This window comes from Lissotriton helveticus, chromosome 9, assembly GCF_964261635.1.
Source record: "Lissotriton helveticus chromosome 9, aLisHel1.1, whole genome shotgun sequence".
Classification (NCBI taxonomy): domain Eukaryota; kingdom Metazoa; phylum Chordata; class Amphibia; order Caudata; family Salamandridae; genus Lissotriton; species Lissotriton helveticus.
Window position 1 is genome coordinate 544039834 of NC_136070.1, and position 21561 is coordinate 544061394.

Sequence of the window (21561 nt, forward strand, 5' to 3'; positions counted from 1 at the left end):
AGAGTGCAGAGTGGAGCTTCAGAGTGCAGAGTGGAGCTTCAGAGTGCAGCTTCAGAGTGGAGCTTCAGAGTGGAGCTTCAGAGTGCAGAGTGGAGCTTCAGAGTGGAGAGTGGAGCTTCAGAGTGCAGAGTGGAGCTTCAGAGTGCAGAGTGGAGCTTCAGAGTGCAGAGTGGAGCTTCAGAGTGGAGAGTGCAGATTCAGAGTGCAGAGTGGAGCTTCAGAGTGCAGAGTGGAGCTTCAGAGTGCAGAGTGGAGCTTCAGAGTGCAGAGTGGAGCTTCAGAGTGGAGCTTCAGAGTGGAGCTTCAGAGTGGAGCTTCAGAGTGGAGCTTCAGAGTGGAGCTTCAGAGTGCAGAGTGGAGCTTCAGAGTGGAGCTTCAGAGTGGAGCTTCAGAGTGGAGCTTCAGAGTGGAGCTTCAGAGTGGAGCTTCAGAGTGGAGCTTCAGAGTGGAGCTTCAGAGTGGAGCTTCAGAGTGGAGCTTCAGAGTGGAGCTTCAGAGTGGAGCTTCAGAGTGGAGCTTCAGAGTGGAGCTTCAGAGTGCAGCTTCAGAGTGCAGCTTCAGAGTGCAGCTTCAGAGTGCAGCTTCAGAGTGCAGAGTGGAGCTTCAGAGTGCAGAGTGGAGCTTCAGAGTGCAGAGTGGAGCTTCAGAGTGGAGCTTCAGAGTGGAGCTTCAGAGTGGAGCTTCAGAGTGGAGCTTCAGAGTGGAGCTTCAGAGTGGAGCTTCAGAGTGGAGCTTCAGAGTGGAGCTTCAGAGTGGAGCTTCAGAGTGGAGCTTCAGAGTGGAGCTTCAGAGTGGAGCTTCAGAGTGCAGAGTGGAGCTTCAGAGTGGAGCTTCAGAGTGCAGAGTGGAGCTTCAGAGTGGAGCTTCAGAGTGCAGAGTGGAGCTTCAGAGTGGAGCTTCAGAGTGCAGAGTGGAGCTTCAGAGTGCAGAGTGGAGCTTCAGAGTGCAGAGTGGAGCTTCAGAGTGCAGAGTGGAGCTTCAGAGTGGAGCTTCAGAGTGCAGAGTGGAGCTTCAGAGTGGAGCTTCAGAGTGCAGAGTGGAGCTTCAGAGTGGAGCTTCAGAGTGCAGAGTGGAGCTTCAGAGTGGAGCTTCAGAGTGCAGAGTGGAGCTTCAGAGTGCAGAGTGGAGCTTCAGAGTGCAGAGTGGAGCTTCAGAGTGCAGAGTGGAGCTTCAGAGTGGAGCTTCAGAGTGGAGCTTCAGAGTGCAGAGTGGAGCTTCAGAGTGGAGCTTCAGAGTGGAGCTTCAGAGTGGAGCTTCAGAGTGGAGCTTCAGAGTGGAGCTTCAGAGTGGAGCTTCAGAGTGGAGCTTCAGAGTGGAGCTTCAGAGTGGAGCTTCAGAGTGGAGCTTCAGAGTGCAGCTTCAGAGTGCAGCTTCAGAGTGCAGAGTGGAGCTTCAGAGTGCAGAGTGGAGCTTCAGAGTGCAGAGTGGAGCTTCAGAGTGGAGCTTCAGAGTGGAGCTTCAGAGTGGAGCTTCAGAGTGGAGCTTCAGAGTGGAGCTTCAGAGTGGAGCTTCAGAGTGGAGCTTCAGAGTGCAGAGTGGAGCTTCAGAGTGGAGCTTCAGAGTGGAGCTTCAGAGTGGAGCTTCAGAGTGGAGCTTCAGAGTGGAGCTTCAGAGTGGAGCTTCAGAGTGGAGCTTCAGAGTGGAGCTTCAGAGTGGAGCTTCAGAGTGCAGCTTCAGAGTGCAGCTTCAGAGTGCAGCTTCAGAGTGCAGCTTCAGAGTGCAGCTTCAGAGTGCAGAGTGGAGCTTCAGAGTGCAGAGTGGAGCTTCAGAGTGCAGAGTGGAGCTTCAGAGTGCAGAGTGGAGCTTCAGAGTGGAGCTTCAGAGTGGAGCTTCAGAGTGGAGCTTCAGAGTGGAGCTTCAGAGTGGAGCTTCAGAGTGGAGCTTCAGAGTGGAGCTTCAGAGTGGAGCTTCAGAGTGGAGCTTCAGAGTGGAGCTTCAGAGTGGAGCTTCAGAGTGCAGAGTGGAGCTTCAGAGTGGAGCTTCAGAGTGCAGAGTGGAGCTTCAGAGTGGAGCTTCAGAGTGCAGAGTGGAGCTTCAGAGTGGAGCTTCAGAGTGCAGAGTGGAGCTTCAGAGTGGAGCTTCAGAGTGCAGAGTGGAGCTTCAGAGTGCAGAGTGGAGCTTCAGAGTGCAGAGTGGAGCTTCAGAGTGCAGAGTGGAGCTTCAGAGTGGAGCTTCAGAGTGGAGCTTCAGAGTGCAGAGTGGAGCTTCAGAGTGGAGCTTCAGAGTGCAGAGTGGAGCTTCAGAGTGGAGCTTCAGAGTGCAGAGTGGAGCTTCAGAGTGCAGAGTGGAGCTTCAGAGTGCAGAGTGGAGCTTCAGAGTGCAGAGTGGAGCTTCAGAGTGGAGCTTCAGAGTGGAGCTTCAGAGTGCAGAGTGGAGCTTCAGAGTGGAGCTTCAGAGTGGAGCTTCAGAGTGGAGCTTCAGAGTGGAGCTTCAGAGTGGAGCTTCAGAGTGGAGCTTCAGAGTGGAGCTTCAGAGTGGAGCTTCAGAGTGGAGCTTCAGAGTGGAGCTTCAGAGTGGAGCTTCAGAGTGGAGCTTCAGAGTGGAGCTTCAGAGTGCAGCTTCAGAGTGCAGCTTCAGAGTGCAGAGTGGAGCTTCAGAGTGCAGAGTGGAGCTTCAGAGTGCAGAGTGGAGCTTCAGAGTGGAGCTTCAGAGTGCAGAGTGGAGAGTGGAGCTTCAGAGTGCAGAGTGGAGAGTGGAGCTTCAGAGTGGAGCTTCAGAGTGCAGAGTGGAGAGTGGAGCTTCAGAGTGGAGCTTCAGAGTGCAGAGTGGAGAGTGGAGCTTCAGAGTGGAGCTTCAGAGTGCAGAGTGGAGCTTCAGAGTGCAGAGTGGAGAGTGGAGCTTCAGAGTGGAGCTTCAGAGTGCAGAGTGGAGAGTGGAGCTTCAGAGTGGAGCTTCAGAGTGCAGAGTGGAGAGTGGAGCTTCAGAGTGGAGCTTCAGAGTGCAGAGTGGAGAGTGGAGCTTCAGAGTGGAGCTTCAGAGTGCAGAGTGGAGCTTCAGAGTGGAGCTTCAGAGTGCAGAGTGGAGCTTCAGAGTGGAGCTTCAGAGTGCAGAGTGGAGCTTCAGAGTGGAGCTTCAGAGTGCAGAGTGGAGCTTCAGAGTGGAGCTTCAGAGTGCAGAGTGGAGCTTCAGAGTGGAGCTTCAGAGTGCAGAGTGGAGCTTCAGAGTGGAGCTTCAGAGTGCAGAGTGGAGCTTCAGAGTGCAGAGTGCAGCTTCAGAGTGCAGCTTCAGAGTGGAGCTTCAGAGTGGAGCTTCAGAGTGGAGCTTCAGAGTGGAGCTTCAGAGTGGAGCTTCAGAGTGGAGCTTCAGAGTGGAGCTTCAGAGTGGAGCTTCAGAGTGGAGCTTCAGAGTGGAGCTTCAGAGTGGAGCTTCAGAGTGGAGCTTCAGAGTGGAGCTTCAGAGTGGAGCTTCAGAGTGGAGCTTCAGAGTGCAGATTCAGAGTGGAGCTGCAGATTCAGAGTGGAGCTGCAGATTCAGAGTGGAGCTGCAGATTCAGAGTGGAGCTGCAGATTCAGAGTGGAGCTGCAGATTCAGAGTGGAGCTGCAGATTCAGAGTGGAGCTGCAGATTCAGAGTGGAGCTGCAGAGTGGAGCTTCAGAGTGGAGCTTCAGAGTGGAGCTTCAGAGTGGAGCTTCAGAGTGGAGCTTCAGAGTGGAGCTTCAGAGTGGAGCTTCAGAGTGGAGCTTCAGAGTGGAGCTTCAGAGTGGAGCTTCAGAGTGGAGCTTCAGAGTGGAGCTTCAGAGTGGAGCTTCAGAGTGGAGCTTCAGAGTGGAGCTTCAGAGTGCAGAGTGGAGCTTCAGAGTGGAGCTTCAGAGTGCAGAGTGGAGCTTCAGAGTGGAGCTTCAGAGTGCAGAGTGGAGCTTCAGAGTGGAGCTTCAGAGTGGAGAGTGGAGCTTCAGAGTGGAGCTTCAGAGTGGAGAGTGGAGCTTCAGAGTGGAGAGTGGAGCTTCAGAGTGCAGAGTGGAGCTTCAGAGTGCAGAGTGGAGCTTCAGAGTGCAGAGTGGAGCTTCAGAGTGCAGAGTGGAGCTTCAGAGTGCAGAGTGGAGCTTCAGAGTGCAGAGTGGAGCTTCAGAGTGCAGCTTCAGAGTGGAGCTTCAGAGTGGAGCTTCAGAGTGGAGCTTCAGAGTGGAGCTTCAGAGTGGAGCTTCAGAGTGGAGCTTCAGAGTGGAGCTTCAGAGTGGAGCTTCAGAGTGGAGCTTCAGAGTGGAGCTTCAGAGTGGAGCTTCAGAGTGGAGCTTCAGAGTGGAGCTTCAGAGTGGAGCTTCAGAGTGGAGCTTCAGAGTGGAGCTTCAGAGTGGAGCTTCAGAGTGGAGCTTCAGAGTGGAGCTTCAGAGTGGAGCTTCAGAGTGGAGCTTCAGAGTGTCAAGAGCAATGCCAATAGCTCTAACTTTAACAAAGGCAAAACCATTGCATTGTAAATGCTTGTTCTTCCTTTGATAACTGAATACTTGCCTTGGGGAAATAAGTGGACACTTTCTTCCTCCTCCCTACCAGTTGATCATTAAAGGATATAGATCTGTGTCATTAGGTATATCTGGATCCTTATCGTAATCATCCCTTGGGTCAGTGTTGTGTGGCAAGTCTGTGTCTTGCGGGATCTGATGATCATCGCCCCCAATGTCGTCCCCATCATCTAAATTGTCATCCTGGGAGTCTGGTGACATTGGAGGTGGTGAATTTGATAGTGTGATGTTTGGAATAGGAGGAGAGGGAGGTATATAAGGGGGAAGAAGGGTTGGTAACCATGACTCTTTTTTTTGCTTAAGAGGTATAGGGGCCTCTTGTGGGAGGTCTAACTTCCGTTTCTTGGGAAGAGGAAGAGTAGCCATTAGGTGCCCAGTTTTGGGATCAATACTGAGTTTTTTCTTTTTTGGATCCAGTGGTGGTTCTTCAGATGGAAGTTCTATGGAAGGAGTCTCTGTCCCTTTTGGAGTGGATTTCGACATTTAAGATTTTGGTTCAGAGTCTTTGGATGCCGAGTGTTTGGGATCTAGCTCTTTAGCTTTAGCCAGTTTAGGCTGTGCAGTCTTCGGAGAGGTTTGTTTTGGGTCCAAACTTTTCGGCACGGAGGTCGTTGGCTCCGAGCTCTTAGATGTGGAGCATTTCGGCTCTGAGGATTTTGGTTTGGACGACTCCTTTGGCTTGGAGGGTCTCGGCTCAGAGGCTTTCGGTGCTGAAGATGTCCTCTGTACAGGTGAAATGGGAGGAGTCCCAAGTTTGTCCTTATGTTTCGGTGCCGAAGGTGTTGGTACGGCACCGGACTGGGATCGGCTCGAGTCCAAGCGGGAAGGCTGGAGTTTGTGTTTTGTAGTCGGGCTGGAGGGTGGGGCATCTGAAACTTTTTCACGATGTTGACCGGAGGCAGAGGGCGAGGGTGATAACCGGGCCTTTCCATTAGGTTGAGTGGGCGACTGGGGGTCTGTAATCACGGTCCGTTGAGCCGGAGTGACGCTGAGGTCTTCTTCCATGTCAGACTCTGCTTCGGACACAGAGACCAGTTCTTCTTCTTCGGTTTCTGCGGCAGGACTGTGTTGGGTTTTGTCGCCAAAAGATGTCTGTTATGGAGCTGCGTTGCATCTCGGGGCGTTGAGCCCGACGATCACGGATGGTCTTTTTTGATCCAAATGATCGACACGCTTCGTAGGATGGTTCTTCGTGTTCCGGGAATAGGCACAGGTTGCAGACCTTGTGCATGCCGCGAGTGGAAATTTAGCACGACACCCGGGACATAGTTTGAATGAAGTCCATTCAGTTTGGACAACACGCAATGAATGGGAAAGCGCGATCAAAGACAATAACGTCAAGGATTGCGAGTCAAAGGGGTTCGAGAACAATACCAAACCGCAGCAATACACATCCGAACCCGATGGTGGAAAAAAACAATCTAAGGATGGAATCGATGCCCATGCGCACGATCACCAAAAGGAGGAGTCATCTACCTCGTGACCACAAAGACGTCTTCGAAGAAAAACAAAGTGCAAACATACGAGCCCAACACCAGATGGCTATGTATGCTAAAGCATATGATCTACAGCTCATATGCCTCAAACATGCAATTCTGCCATAAGTGGCTGGTGGTCCATAAGAGAACATGGGCTGACTTTCTCATATATCTCATCATTTTATAATGGTGGCAGTGTTAATACATAGGGACAGCAGCACAAACTGGGCAATACCATGGTCTGTTATGATTGTTCATTGTTGGGTACCCACACTGAAGGGCCATGGTGCAGCTCCACCAGGCATTAACAGAGGTATTAACAGGCACCAGCACTTCAAGTTCTAATGTGCATTACCACAGCCCATTAAATATGGTGCTGTATAGCCAGCCATTTGCACTACTTTTCTACAAATATAAAAACAAAATGTGGTGGTTTCTACTCACAATGTGGTGCCTGGGGTATTGGTGGCTGTGGAGCTTGCTCCTGCTGCTCCGGTGCTTGCTGGGATTGGGCAGGGACAGTAGCATGGAGGACATCCATGCGGCAGGTGGGGCAAGTTTGCTGACGCTGGAACCAAGAGCGTAGGCAGCTGAAAAGAGATTAGAAAATATCAGTTTTCTAACCAATTTTACCTACAAGTGGACATGACCAACTTGAGAGTAGCACTGCAAACGTTTCACCCATCAATGGATTCAACTTAAATGGGAGAACTATCACCTTTCCACAGGATTCATCAGCCTATGCAGGAGACTGACAAAAGAGCAAATGTTTCCCCTCTGACAGCAAGACTACTCTTGCAGCTCTGTAGAACCTGTTCATTTCTGATCCAAATCCTGCAATGTTTTCACACCTGCCTGTGTAGGCCTCTTGTCCAATTTGGTTTCCAACATAATTTTATCTGTGATCTCTAAACTTAACTCCCCTTCTCTGTTTGAATGGCGGCAGCCATCCTTCGTTCCTTGTCAATTTCTAGCTCCCATAACACTATCTAACTTCCCTTGCACCTTTGCTTCACGATAGTCACAGCCACAAAGACTTCTTCACCGAAGCTACAAGTAAATTTGAACCATGCTGCTCCTGCTCTGAGCTGGATGACTGCCCATCTGCATCTACACCAAGTCTTTAAATTTAACAGTTTAATGAGCATGTGGGTTAAGCACTCTTTGCCTAGAGAGCCCCCGACATGCAGTACACCAACAATCTTTAGTAGACACATGTTCAGTAAGTTGAAAAAAGGTTCAGTACACATGGCCAGTGCCTGTGGAAGCAAGGCAAAGTCAGCTCACCTGGTATGGAATATGTGGCTGCACGGTAGACGCTTAGCCCCTGTTATCATCTCATCTCGACAGATGATGCAGATGTTGTCCACCGCCTGAAGCTCCTCTGGAGTGGCATCAGGGTACCTAAGAGGAATTGATATGTAGAACAAAACCATAAACTGGAGAAGTAAACCAAACTGATTAATCTTCGGAATACAGTGAAAGACGTTCTAACAAGTAAAGATGTATGGAAAATCATCTCCTCCTCCAGGAAAGGAGATTCTGTGACAAACATATCAGGAGACAGTATTATAAGATGTAACATTTCAATAAGGAAGACGCTCTAGAAATGTTGAGAACTGTTCTTGCCTATGGATCAGCCTTGTGAATAGGGCGTTTCAGTGTCCAGCAGCTTTGTGGGGATGGAAATAGTGGAGATAAGATAATCATACTTGTACATTCTTGAAACTAACCTATTTGATATTGCTCACCATTTTCTACTAAACTCTACTTTCTGGAGCACTGCTTCTTTTCAAACAACCCTTAACCTCGTTCTGGAAAGTTCACCTTTACAAGTGTAAGGAAATCTATCTGTAAGTTTATCAATCCCTTGGCACTTTTTACAAGTAGCCTCTCTAAGTGCATGTTGGTAGTTCATTGTGATTTCATTTGTACAATTTGCAGGTACAAGCACAAGGGACATAAAGCAGAAATAGGTGGGCAAGATCTAGGTTTTTGAATCTGTGTGAACACATCTCTGCCTGCCTGTACACAAGGGCCTGCAAGCGCACATGGGAAGGAAATGCCCATTAGATCATACAGAACTCAAAGCCATTGATAACAAGTGTGAAGTGCAGGCAGAGAGCTTATGTTTATGACCGCCAGAACTACAGTCAACATGTAAATCAAGGGGAAACTGCCAACATTTGCCTACAGTGAATTAAAAAGTTTTACTAGCAAAGACAAACCCATCGAAAAACTTTTTTTGCAGCAAGAGTATCTGTTAAGGGCACAAATTGCTACTCACAGGGTGTTCATGTTGCGTATGGCTCGCCTTGACATAATTGCATCCGTCACAGCTTTCTTAAACTGCCTGCAGAGAGAAAAAAAAACATGCAGTTGGGTCTCTTTACTGCTTAAGACAAGCTTTCTTCTGAGCATCCCTTGCATGTGATATTTTGCAGTAACTTTTGAAAGGTCAAAGTTGCTTTTTAATTGTGGATGGATGCACAGCTTTGCAGACTTTGAAAGAATAGTATGGTTCTTGCATCAAGTCTTTTTGACTGCAAAACACAGGTGTGTACACACTGAATAGATTCAACAGTAACTTGTGTTATACTACCTTTTTTAGGAATTCATTTTATCACAATTTAAATGCATCTTGAAAGCTAAGGAATACCTTTTAATAATGAAAGTTAATATTGGACACTAAAAAGATGCACACAGAGCTGGTGATATGAAAAAGCTGAGTTGTGTTGACCCGACACTTTGCCAGTATTGGATATGGGGCTATCGCATATTGATATGAACAGTACTGAATATGCTACTTACCAGTATGCATCTGTTCTTGGCATGTAGGGCGGCTGACATTCATATCTATAGCATAGATCGCCGCCTAGTGTTGGGTCCGGATGATTGCACATTGTTGTCCTGGAAGAGTCTTCGAAGTATCACGAGATAGGTGGCTCCTCCCCTGGACTACAGTGCGCATGGGCATCGACTCCATCCCCAGATTGTTTTTAGCCATTGTGGCGAAGATGGAGTGTAACAGTGTGAGCGATGACCATGCTAAGAGTAAGTGTAAATTCTGCAGCCGCTACAGGCGCCGGGGAGGAGGGTGGGCGATATGAATGTCAGCAGCCCTACATGCCAAGAACAGATGCATACTGGTAAGTAGCATATTCAGTTCGAGGCATGGGGGCTGCTGAATTCATATCTATAGCATAGAATATATAGCAGTCCCTCCATTAGCGGCGGCCGCCTGTGCCAGCTGCAGACGTTTGAAAAAGTGTTTTTAGAACAGCCTGCCCTACAGTTGCTTGGAGTGCACATCTACACAGTAGTGTTTCGTTTCGTAAATGTGTGTGGGGTAGACCATGTGGCTGCTCTACAAATGTCTTCTAAAGGGATATTTCCAAGGAAAGCCATGGAGGCCCCCAACTTGCGGGTGGAGTGGGCTCTTGGGGAGATCGTTAAAGTGCGCTTAGCCTTTTGATAGCAAATTTGAATACACTTAACGATCCACCTGGCTATACCTGCTTTGGAAATGGGGTTGCCCTTGTGTTGTGCGGAAAAGGCAACAAAGAGTTGTTTCGTCTTCCTAAAATCTTTGGTCCTATCAATGTAGTACATCAAAGCCCGTTTGACGTCAAGAGTGTGGAGCATTCTTTCTGCCACTGTCTCAGGATTTTGGAAGAACACAGGCAGTTCAATAGTCTGATTGACATGGAACTGTGAAACCACCTTTGGAAGAAATTTAGGGTTAGTGCGCAGCACCACCCGGTTGGAGTGAATTTGTATGAATGGCTCTTGTACAGTGAGCGCCTGAAGCTCACTAACACGTCGCAGTGACGTAACGGCTATCAGGAAAGCCACTTTCCATGTTAAGAACTGAATCTCGCATGAATGTAGAGGCTCAAAAGGTGGACCCATCAGTCGGGTGAGGACCACATTAAGATTCCATTCAGGAGCAGGTGGGGTCCGGGGAGGAATGACTCGTTTGAGCCCCTCTAGAAAAGATTTAATGGCAAGCACTCTGAAAAGGGAGAGGTGCTGCCTGTTTTGGAGATAAGCCGCTATGCCGGATAAATGTATTCGAATGGAAGCATATGCCAGATTGCATTTGTAAAGATGTAACAGATAACAAATGATGTTTTGCGTGGACGCGTCAAGCGGGTCAATCTCGTGGTCCACCCAATAAATGACAAACCGCTTCCATTTTGCTGCGTAGCATGCTCTGGTGGTGGGCTTTCGTGCCTCCCGTATGATATCCATGCAGTCAGGAGGCAAGTTGAGGTAGCCAAACTCTAAGACCTCAGGAGCCAGATCGCCAGGTTGAGCTGTTGCGGATCTGGGTGCTGAATATCGCCATGGCTCTGCGTCAAAAGTCTGGGTGTGAGGTGTAGCCTTTGATGTGGTACCACGGAAAGTTCTAGAAACGTGGTGTACCATGGTTGGCGTGCCCACGTTGGAGCAACCAAGATGAGCGTCATCGAGTGTTGCTTTAGCTTTCGTGCCACCAGCGGTATTAGAGGTGCTGGGGGAAAAGCGTACGCAAATTTGCCTGACCAGTTCATCCATATCGCATTGCCCTGCGACTGTGGGTGCGGGAACCTGGCGGCAAAGCTTTGGCATTTGGCGTTTTCCCGTGTGGCGAACAGGTCTATCTCTGGATGACCCCACTGCTGGAAGTACGGGTGGAGCACCGATGGATGTATCTCCCACTCGTGCATTTGGTGGCTGTACCTGCTGAGCAGATCCGCCATCTGATTGTCCTTGCCTGGGAGGTGTTCCGCCATGAGGAAGATGTTCCTCCGAATGGCCCACTTCCACATGCTCTGAGCCAGATGAGACAACTGTGGAGAGTGTGTACCTCCTTGCTTCTGAATGTAGTACATGGCTGTCATGTTGTCCGTCCGGATCAACACGACTTTGTTGCACAGATGTACCTTGAATGCCTTCATTGCCATGAAGATTGCCATCAGCTCTAGGAGGTTGATGTGCATCTTCTTTTGCTGCGTTGTCCAAAGTCCCTGCATTGCGTAGTGGAGTACATGAGCTCCCCAACCCTGGAGAGAAGCGTCCGTCGTTAGGATGATCTGTGGAACAGGCTCCTGGAACGGTCTGCCCTTGCAAAGGTTGTGTGGATTCCACCAATGCAGAGAGTTGTATGCACGACCGGTCACCAACACTAGGTCTTTTAACTGTCCGTGAGCCTGATCCCACTGACGTGCCAAGCACTCTTGAAGCGGACGCATATGTAGTCTCGCGTGCGGGACTATGAAGATGCAGGAGGCCATCATGCCTATCAACTGCATGAACACTCATGCTGGAAGCGAGTGTTGCGGTCTGAATTTCTGTATCAGCAATTGAATGCTGTTGATCCTCACAGAATGTGGCTGCGCTGTGGCCGCCAGAGTATCTATCGTCGCGCCCAGATACTGCCGCACATGGGCTGGCTGAAGGTGTGACTTTGGATAATTCAGTGAGAATCCCAGATCGTGAAGAAGGTGAATGGTGTGGGACATGTTGGCAGCGCACTGCTGGGCCGACTTTGCTTGGACAAGCCAGTCGTCTAGATAAGGGTAGACGTGAACGTTTTATCTCCTGAGGTGCGCAGCCACTGTTGCCAGGCACTTCATGAACACCCTGGGCGCTGTGGTCACTCCAAAAGGGAGGACTTTGAATTGGTAATGCTGATTCTGAATGGTGAATCTGAGGTATTTTCTGTGTGACGGATGTAGTGGAATGTGAAAATATGCATCTTTTGGATCTAATGTTGCGAGGAAATCCCCCTGATTGAGCAACGGAAGAACCTGCTGCAGCGTGAGCATATGAAAGTGTTCTGAGAGAATGTACTGGTTTAGGGGCCTGAGGTCCAGTATGGGTCGGAGGGACCCGTCTTTCTTTGGGATCAAGAAGTACAGGGAGTACACTCCCGAGCCTCTTTGTTCCACGGGTACGAGCTCGATTGCCCCTTTTTGCAGCATGACGAGCACCTCTTGCTGCAATAAGTGCAAATGCTTTGTGGACATAGGACGGTGTTTTGGGGGAATGTTGGGTGGAGTGGACGTTAACTCCAGACAATAACCGTACTGGATAAGCTTTCTGACCCAACCGTCTGTGGTGATGGATTTCCAGACTGGCAGGAACTGTTGGAGTCTCCCCCCGACAGGTGTTGTATGGTCGGGGGCAGTGACAAGGCGTCACGGTTTGTTGGCGGCGGAGGATCGGGAGTTGTTGTTTCCACGACCTCTGCCCTTGGCGCTGTTTCCACGATAGCCACCTCTACTCTGCTTGTTGTATGAGGTTTGCGCACCACCTTTAGTGTACTGTGTTTGCTGGGACAGCTGGCCTCTGGAAACACCTCTATTGCTTGAGCGACGAAAAGTACTACCCCTGAACTGCTGGGACTGGAGAGCCCCCATAGACTTTGCAGTCTCTGTGTCTTTTTTGATTTTTTCCAGGGTGGTGTCCACCTCAGGCCCAAATAGGTGATCGGGGTTTACAGGCTGATTTAGGATGGTGGTTTGTATCTCCGGCTTGAACCCCGAGATTCTGAGCCAGGCCTGACGCCGCAACATTACACTTGTGTTAATGGCCCTGGCCGCGGTGTCCGCTGCATCCAGTGCACACTTAATAGAAGCATTTGAGATGAGCTTCCCTTCTTGAATGAGCATCTCCGCTGCCTCCTTATATTCATCTGGTAAGTGTTGTAACAGGGTTTCAAGTGTATCATAATGTGCCCTGTCATATCTGGCCAAGAGTGCCTGCGTGTTAGAAATGCGCCAGATATTGGCCGCTTGAGCCGCCACCCTCTTCCCTGATGCTTCTAGCACCTTAGATTCCTCTTCAGGGTGAGGAGCATCACCAGTAGTTTGTGAATTTGCCCTCTTCCGGGCATTAGAAACAACTAGAGAGTCCAACGGCAACTGGCCTTTGATGTAGGTAGGGTCGCCAGGTGCCGGCTTGTACTTTTTTTCAATTCTGGGGTTTATAACCCTGGCACGTGTGGGTTCTTTAAAAATGTCTGCAGCATGTTTTAAGACACCCTTCAGCATTGGCAGAGTCTTTACGGTCTTTTCAGAGGTGGAAAAGGTGTCAAACAGAAAGTCCACTTCAATAGGGTCAGCATGGAGCTGGACGTCATGATTCTTAGCTGCCCTCTCAATAAGTGCATTAAATGCCGCAGAATCCTCAGTAGGGGAGGTTTTGACAGTATACACTTGAGTGTCCGGGGCAGTTTGTGGATCCCCTGTGTCCGCAGCATCTGCCCATGTGTAATGCTGATCTTCAGGATCAGTATCGGCAGGGTAGTTGTATTCATCATAGTCACCTTCCCCAGCCTCCACATCCGAATATTTGGGCGAGATTGGAGCAGTGTCCTGAGCACGTGGATTAATCAGTTCCACAAGAACTGGGGAATCTGTGGAATCCTTTTTCTTCTTCAAAGGAATTGTGTAGGACTCCATAGGCTGTGCAGGTGTGATTTTTCGCTTGTAAATGGAAAGTTTACCGGTGTCGGCGTCGATAAATTGTTCCGACTGCTCCTCAAGTAGGGGTTGTCGATGCTTTGTGCCTACAACTGCAGGGGTAGGCTTCGGACCCGTGGACACCTTCATGGACGCCTCGACGACCTTCCTGGGCGCGAACGCCTTCGGCGCCACTTTCGGCGGCAGCGTGAACTGAATCAGCGCCGTTTACTTTTGCGGGTTGGCGGCAGGCTTCGACGTGGAAGTATCCTTCGGATCGACCGCGGAAGCCTTGTCCTTAATGCGCTTCAACGAGTCCGACACCTGCTTCGTGAAGGATGCGGATGGTTTCGCCGACTCAACAGGTGCCCTCGAGCCACTACCACGTGTGGACTCGAGGGTCGTAGTACTTTTGGCCTTGTCCGGCCGACGTGCAGGATCGACAGCTTTTGTAGCTCAGAGTCCCTTGTCTGTGTCGACGGCCTTCGGCGCCGACGGCTTCGGGTCGGCGGCCTTGACAAGCGCTTTCGGTGCCCCAATCTTTGGCTCGACGCCCTTGAGCGACTTCACCGGTTCGACAACCTTTTTTGGCTTTGTATGCACCGACAGGTCTGAAGACGTGGAGCCGACCAAGGCGACAGGCGCTTTCTGTTTCGACGGCGCCTCTATCACTTTCGGTTTTGTCGAGACCGAAGCTTTCTCTTTCGGTTTCGATTTGACCAATGGCGGCTCCGTAGAAGTGTCCGTAGCCGGGCCCGAAGGCGAGACCGTGGATCTAGGTGCAAGATCTCGGGTAAGGCCATGTGGCGATCCCTCGACCTGAGCCTTAGCTATTGTCCGAACGGGGCATAGCTCTTCGCTTGAGCTATCTTCCGTGGCCCCATAGGCCTCATTGTCGTCTCCTACCTCGTCGACGACGTCTTCTGTATCGAGCATTTCGACATCTGCGTCGTAGCTGGAGTCGATCTCTGCCGCTGGATTTGAAATCGGCTCTCGAACTTCCTGCTAGTCTGCCTCTTCTCCCTCGGTATCGAAAATGTTCACCGGGTCAGGTGCCGTCTGCTGGGCCTCCTGGTGCGCCACGCGCCGAAGTCGAATCGTCTTCTTGGAGCGAAAACGAGAACAAGCCATACAGTTGGCTTCATCGTGATCCGGCGACAGGCACTTGTTGCACACCGGGTGGACATCGATGTGGGGATACTTCGAGTTGCAGACGGGGCACCTTTTGAACGGGCTCCGTTCCATGATGCGTCGTCAAATAAGGCTTGTTGCGTCGACTGGGCCTCGAGCACCGAAGAGCCACGCGACTCCTCAGGATGTCCGACTCGGGAACTGAGCTGGAACAGAGCTGGGCATCGAACGCAAGACAATACCGACGATATAGGAAAGGCCCGTGGGCCAAAAAGAAAGTTTCTATCGAATCCGAACTTGAGTGATCAAATATGCATCCGAACCCAATGGCGGAAAAAAACAATCTGGGGATGGAGTCGATGCCCATGCGCACTGTAGTCCAGGGGAGGAGCCACCTATCTCGTGATACTTCGAAGACTCTTCCAGGACAACAATGTGCAATCATCCGGACCCAACACTAGGCGGCAATCTATGCTATAGATATGAATTCAGCAGCCCACATGCCTCGAACACTGCGTTCCTTTCTAGTTAGCATAATTCCAGGATATCTGCTGCTTTTTCCTAAAACTGTTGTGTAACCATTTTCTTAGTACTGTAAAAAACATGGTTTAGTTAACCATTTGGAATGATATATGACAAAAACTAAAACAGTTTACTCTTTTAGCAACTCTTTTTTTAGCCACTGAGGTAAACAAATTACAGAGGTATAAGTGCATATGTAGCTTACCAAAGTCATCAGTTTTTTTCAGGCATCTTCTTTTCCTTTTTTCTTATTTAACAACCACCTGCAGTGGTTTTGATTTTAACTTTACTATAAAGCATCAATTAAAAACTGAGTACACTGTGTAAAAGTACTCGATTCATATGGATTGATTTCTTTGACAAACACTTTGTAAGTAAAGGCTTGGTTAGCGTCTACAGCATAAACCCCTTAGCATCCTTGTCCTGTTATCTGCAGAATGGCCAGAATACTATATATACACAAATGTATCACTATCACACCAGCACTGATTCCATGTCTGCAGAAGTCAGAAGAGAATGCTATGGTCCAGAGTGAGACATGTATGTCAGTATATGTATGGCTGTTGGACAATCTCCAATGCTTATTTTTCTCTCTACCACCAGAGTCAGTTAGGTAAGGGATCTAGACTCTCCTAAAGTGAGGTAACCTGGAAGGTTGAGAACTGGCCACTAAGGCCTGATTCCAGCTCCAATCAATAAATCATGTATTTAGGAGCTGTTCCGCCAACACCCCTAGAATGTGGAACTGCAACCCTATAGCCATTCAAAAAGAAGCACAAGACTCATCTCTTCAAGGAACACTATTTCTCTAAGAAACAGGAACGCACACATCTCTTTGTAAACGACCACAAGTCATATCCCTAGGTCGAGCCCTTGTAAGCGCTCTGTTGCTATATAGCTATGGTTGTGCTAGACAAATACAATTTCATACATACACAAATACCAATTGTGTCCTCACTTATGTCTATGCCAGAGAAAACAATTTAGAAAAAAACATTTGCAGCTAACAATGTAGACGCTGCCTGATATTCATCACTATTTTGAAATGAGATAGCAGGAAATCCTAAGCTTCATTACTTCTTACCTCATCGCTAGGTACATTGGCCTGATGGCAAAAAGAGGGAAGGTGTGAACTTTAATCATGATGGTCATGAATGCCATATACAGCAGCACTTTTATAAACCCTGTTGGTAGAAACAAAGAGGAGGAGATCAGCATAGAAGAAACGAAAAAACGACCCTGTTACTTTCATCAATAGTGCTAGTATGCAGAAATTTCTACATAATACAATGCAAATCGTTTGCGTTGAGGAAAAGGACCCAAGAGTAACCAGTAAGGAGTAGTTTCGGTCCTGTAACTCCAGTTCTGTAGTAGGGGTATCTCTGTTATAGTCATAATCTAGTGAATAGTCCCGCTCATGAGCGTGGACCCCAGAGCAATCAAAAATAATCTCTTAAGCCGTCTAGAAATGCAGTCCTGCACAGACACTTAAGAGAGAATTTAAAGACAAATAATGCAGCCTATATCCACAGGCTACACTGTCCAGTACTTCAACTAGACATTCCACCAAAACCACAAACAGCACAGCCTGCCAAGTTATCAGAGAAAAACTTCCCCTTTTACCAACAAAGGAATGATAGAGAGGAAGGGGAGGACAGACAAGCCCCTTGGCTGCCATTATGTGGCTCAAAAAGTGAAACCGTGCCTTTAAGAAAACTTTCTAGAACTTTCTCAGTATCCCAGAATGCCCAGCAGGTCCCATTTACTTTCAGTTCTTTTTGAAGGCGTATAACGCTAGACCTGTAGCATTCCGAACATGAACATCTTTCTCCACCGGGGAGGAGGGCGGGCGCTTAGGACTATAACAGATACCCCTACTACAGAACTGGAGTTACAGGACAGAAACTACTCCTTCTGTAGTAGGGGATCTCTGTGTATAGTCATAATCTAGTGAATAGAATGGCAAGCCCATCCCCACACCAAGCGGCGGTGGAGAAAAAGTAGTACAACATCACTACTGTGCGAACAGATTTCGCAGCGAAGCCTGCCCAACCTGAGCGTCTGCCCTGGAATCAGTGTCCAGACAGTAATGCTTAGCAAAGGTATGGACCGACTTCCAAGTGGCCGCCCTGCAGATTTCTGCAATGGGAACATTATGTAACAAGGCAGTCGTGGCAGCTTTGCCCCTGGTGAAATGAGCCTTCGGTTTACCCCCTAAGGTCTTATTAGCCTTTTGATAACACAATTGTATACAGGACACAATCCACCTCGAAATGGACTGTTTAGAGGTGGCAAGACCTGTCCTGACTCACCCATAATTGATAAACAATTGGTCTGACCTAAGAATATCCTTGGTTTTATCCAGATAAAATTTCAACACCCTCCTGACATCCAGGGAATGTAGAGACCTTTCCGTTGGAGAGGAAGGATTCTGAAAAAACGTAGGTAGTTATGGTCTGGTTAACATGGAAATCAGAAATAACTTAGGAAGAAATTTAGGGTGAGTACGCATAACAACCTTAGCAGCATGAAATACAGTATAAGGTTCTTGGCAACACAATGCCTGAATTTCACTCACCCTGCGGGCCGATGTAATGGCCACGAGGAACGCCGCCTTCCAGGACAGGTGCTGCAACGAAGCCTTATGAATAGGTTCAAAAGGTTCCTTCATCAATCTGGACAGCACCACATTCAATTCCCATGAAGGCGGAGGAAGCCGGACAGGAGGAAACACTTTCTTAAAGCCTTCCAAAAAATCTTTGATCACATGGATCTGGAAGAAGGAGGTCTGTGAAGGGCATTTCCTGTAGGCAGTCAGCGCAGCGAGATGAACCTTAATGGAATGAAAATTAAAGCCAGACTGCGCCAAATGTAAAAAGGTACGGAAGGATGACATCTTCCTTACATGTTGTTGGATCATAGTTCTTGGACTTGCACCAGATGCAAAACCTCTTCCACTTGTACGCATACGAAGTCCTAGTGGAAGGTCTCTTGGCTTCCTTCAGTATGTGTATACAATCTGCAGGGAGATTCAAATGGCCATATTGCACTATCTCAGGAGCCATGCCGCCAAACTCAAAGACGAGAGATTGGGGTGCACCATCTGCCCCCGAACTTCGTGAGAAGGTCCTGCCGGCACGGCAGCCGAATGTGAGGAAGGAGAGACCGGTGAAGCAGGTCTGTGAACCACCACTGCGTGGGCCATTCCGGGGCAATCAGGATCATCCGCGCCCTGGACTGGGCCAGCTTGATGAGCACCGCCGGAATCAGGGGAACGGGTGGAAAAGCGTACAGAAAGCTGTTCGACCAGTTGATCCATAACGCATTCCCCAGCGTTCCCTGCTGGTAGTACCTGGATGCGAAGTCTCGGCATTTGCGGTTTTCGGCGGTGGCGAACAGATCCACGTCTGGAGTGCCCCACCTGGCGAAGACGTCTCCGAGCACTTCGTCGTTTATGACCCATTCGTGGTTTTCCTGGATCAGTCTGCTCAGTGCGTCCGCCTGAACATTCTGCACACCTGGTAGATGAGTAGCCGTTATCGTCAGTCCTCTGGCAAGAAGCCAGTGCCAGCTCGCCTGCGCCTCCTGCGACAGGGTGCGCGATCTCGAGCCCCCCATGCTTGTTGAGGTAATACATTGTGGTCATATTTTCCGTCTGTACAAGCAGAGAGTTGGTCTGTAAGGACGGATGAAAGGCCTTCAGTGCCAAGTGAACAGCTCTGAGTTCCAGAAAATTGATGTGATACGTGGACTCCGTCTGGGACCACGATCCCTGGATCTGTAACTCCCTGGAATGCGCTCCCCAGCCGTGGAGAGAAGCATCCGTCACGATAGTCTGAGTGGGAATGTCCTTGTGGAAGGGAACCCCCTTGAGGAGGATCTCCGCTGAACACCACCATTTCAGAGACTGCAGAGCATGCAGAGACAGTCGTATCTTGTCGTCCCAGTTTCCTCTCCTCTAGTCCCACTGATCCTCCAGACACTCCTGCAGCGGTCTCATGTTTAGCCGTGCGTGTGGCGAGAGGAAGCTACAGGAGGCCATCGACCCCAGTAGAGAAGACACCGTCCTCACTGTCGTAGATGGAGCGGTCATAAGAGCCTGAGCCTTCCGAAGGAGTGATAAACGTCTTTCCTCCGAAGGAGACACGCTTGCAGACAGCGTATTGATGGAGGCTCCCAAGTCCTGTAGGCATTGGACCGGAGTCGGGACAGACTTGGACATGTTGATGTGCAACCCCAGCTTGTTCAAGAGAACGGACGTCTTCTGGAAGTGCCCCCGAGCTTCCGAGAGGAGGATGCCTTGATCAACCAATCGTCCAGGTACGGGTAGACAAACACCTTGTTCTTTCTCAGGTGTGCCGCTACCACTGCCATGCATTCGGAAAAGGTCCTGGGCGCAGACTTCAGCCCGAACGGTAACACTGTGTATTGATAATGATTGGCGCCGACTTGGAATCGCAGGAACTTCCGGTGCTTCTGTGCAATGGGCACGTGGAAGTATGCATCATGTAGGTCTATCGCGCACAGCCAGTCTCCCCTTTGCAGTTGAGGGTAAATCTGGTGCAAAGACACCATGCAAACTTTTTCTCTGCGAATCCACTTGTTTGCTTGTCGCAAATCCAGAATAGGCCTGAACTCGTTCTTGTCCTTTTTGCGGACCAGAAAGAACCGTGAGTACAGACCTCTTCCCCTTTGAGACAGAGGGACGTCTTCTATCGCCCTTTTCCTTAACAGGGTATCGGCCTCCGCCTGGAGCTCGCGCAGCTGAAACTGCGAGCAACCGGTGGAATTGCTGAAGGCGGGCTGATGAACCGAAGACTGTATCTATTGCAAACAATATTCAGCACCCACTTGTCCAGAGTAATTTTTCTCCACTCTGCCAGAAAATATTGAACACTTCCCCCCCACTGGAGTGGGTAACGGATGACGGGAAATTAATCGCTCAGGGCCTAGACCCGGCCGGGCATTTGGTCGCGGTGGCAGACTGCTGACCACCCCTGCTCCTCTGACGTTTCTGGAAGGGCTTCCTCTGGAACTGCTGCTGTTGACCAGACTGTTGACCTCGCCCTCTGCCCTGTGCCCCGTACTGTCTCTGGAACGGGCGGTAGTTCTTCTTCTGGTCCTTGGGCTTCTCCAAGCCCACAGCCATCAGAGTCTCAGCCTCCGCCTTCATGTGGGCCATCTCATCGTCGGTGTGTTTCCCGAATAGGGTCTCGCCCGAGAAGGGCAGGTTGGCCACCCTCTGCTGGGCTTCAGTGACGTCAGTCTGAGCCAAGCGTGGCACCTTTGATTAACTCCATGGCAGTACCCGTGGTTTGCCAGGAGCGACGAGTCTGCAGCTGTGCTGATCAGCTGGTTCGACACCAGCAATCCCTCATTCAGGATCTCCATAAAATCCTCCTTTTCCCATGGGAGGAGGACGGCGAACTGTTGAAGGGACTCCCAAAGAGCCTGATCATAGCGCCCCAACAGCGCAGATGCACTGGCAGCCTTCATGGAGGTAGCGGCTGTCCCGCACACCTTCCTGCCTGCCGAGTCCAACCAGTGACTCCTTGTCCGGATGCACATTTGAGGACGGGGTGGTGGCGTGTTGCTTCCTTGCCGCCATCACAATTATAGAATCCGGAGTTGGATCCAATCGGAGTAAAGCCGGGTCCGCATCAGGAGCCTTGTACTTCTTTTGCAGCCTGGAGGGGGCTGCTTTCGCCACCGCCGGAGTGAGGAAGAGCTCCATGGCGGGTTCCACTAATCCAGGCACCAAGGGCAACAGAGGCCTAGATAGGTGCTTCTTGTGTAGAGTCTCAAATATTACGGAGGTCGTAGGCGTGGGCACAGTCAGTTGGATGCCCAGCTTGCTCGCACCCCTCAACAAGACTTCCTGAAAGGAGACCACGTCGTCCACAGGGGATACCCTCATCCTAGCGGATTCTGATAGAGTTGGCGAATGATCCCTTGCGCTGGACGAATCCGTGCTGTACCTAGACTGACCCTTCCTACGGTGTCGTCTGGATCTCGTCGATGAGCGACGGCGACTCCTTGATCTCCCTCTCCGTCCGGAGCGAGATCTAGGTCTTCTAGGCCTTGGGCGTTCCGCGGGTGCTTGCGGCGGAGCCTGCAGTGGTGGCCTGACCGGGGACCTCGGCCGAGGTGCCCCCTTAGGCGGCGTAGGGAGGTGCGTCAGTGAGACCAACCTCGGAGGCCGTGGCGGTGCATGTGGAGGAACAGGAGGAGGTGGTGGTGGTGAAGGAGTGCGTGGCGGCGGCTCCTTAGGCAGTGGAGGAGTAGGAGACTTCGGCTTGGGGGTCGAGTACACCACAGAGTACACCGTTCCCGGTGACTCCCTCATCTTCTTCCTTGGCGTAGGCGATCGAGAGGCAGCGCCCCCTGTCGGTGACCGATGTCGCCGTCGTGCCCCGGAGGATCCGGAAGGACTCCTGACACCAGAATGTCTCCTGGAGGATGATCTCTTCCTCTTAGGCGGCGAGCGCCTCTTTGGCGTCGGAGAACGCCTCCTCGTCG

General features: G+C 50.2%; 1 protein-coding gene across 1 annotated transcript in view; it reads right to left on the minus strand.

Moving 5' to 3' along the window:
* The window catches only part of SYVN1 (synoviolin 1), a 252716-nt gene that overhangs the window by 139046 nt on the left and 92109 nt on the right, over positions 1-21561 (minus strand). The window contains exons 8-11 of the mRNA XM_078660424.1: positions 16127-16226; positions 8226-8291; positions 7226-7342; positions 6383-6528 (exon numbers count right to left, since the gene is read on the minus strand). Of these exons, the coding sequence (XP_078516550.1) occupies positions 6383-6528; positions 7226-7342; positions 8226-8291; positions 16127-16226 (429 nt within the window). The remainder of the gene's footprint in view (positions 1-6382; positions 6529-7225; positions 7343-8225; positions 8292-16126; positions 16227-21561) is intronic.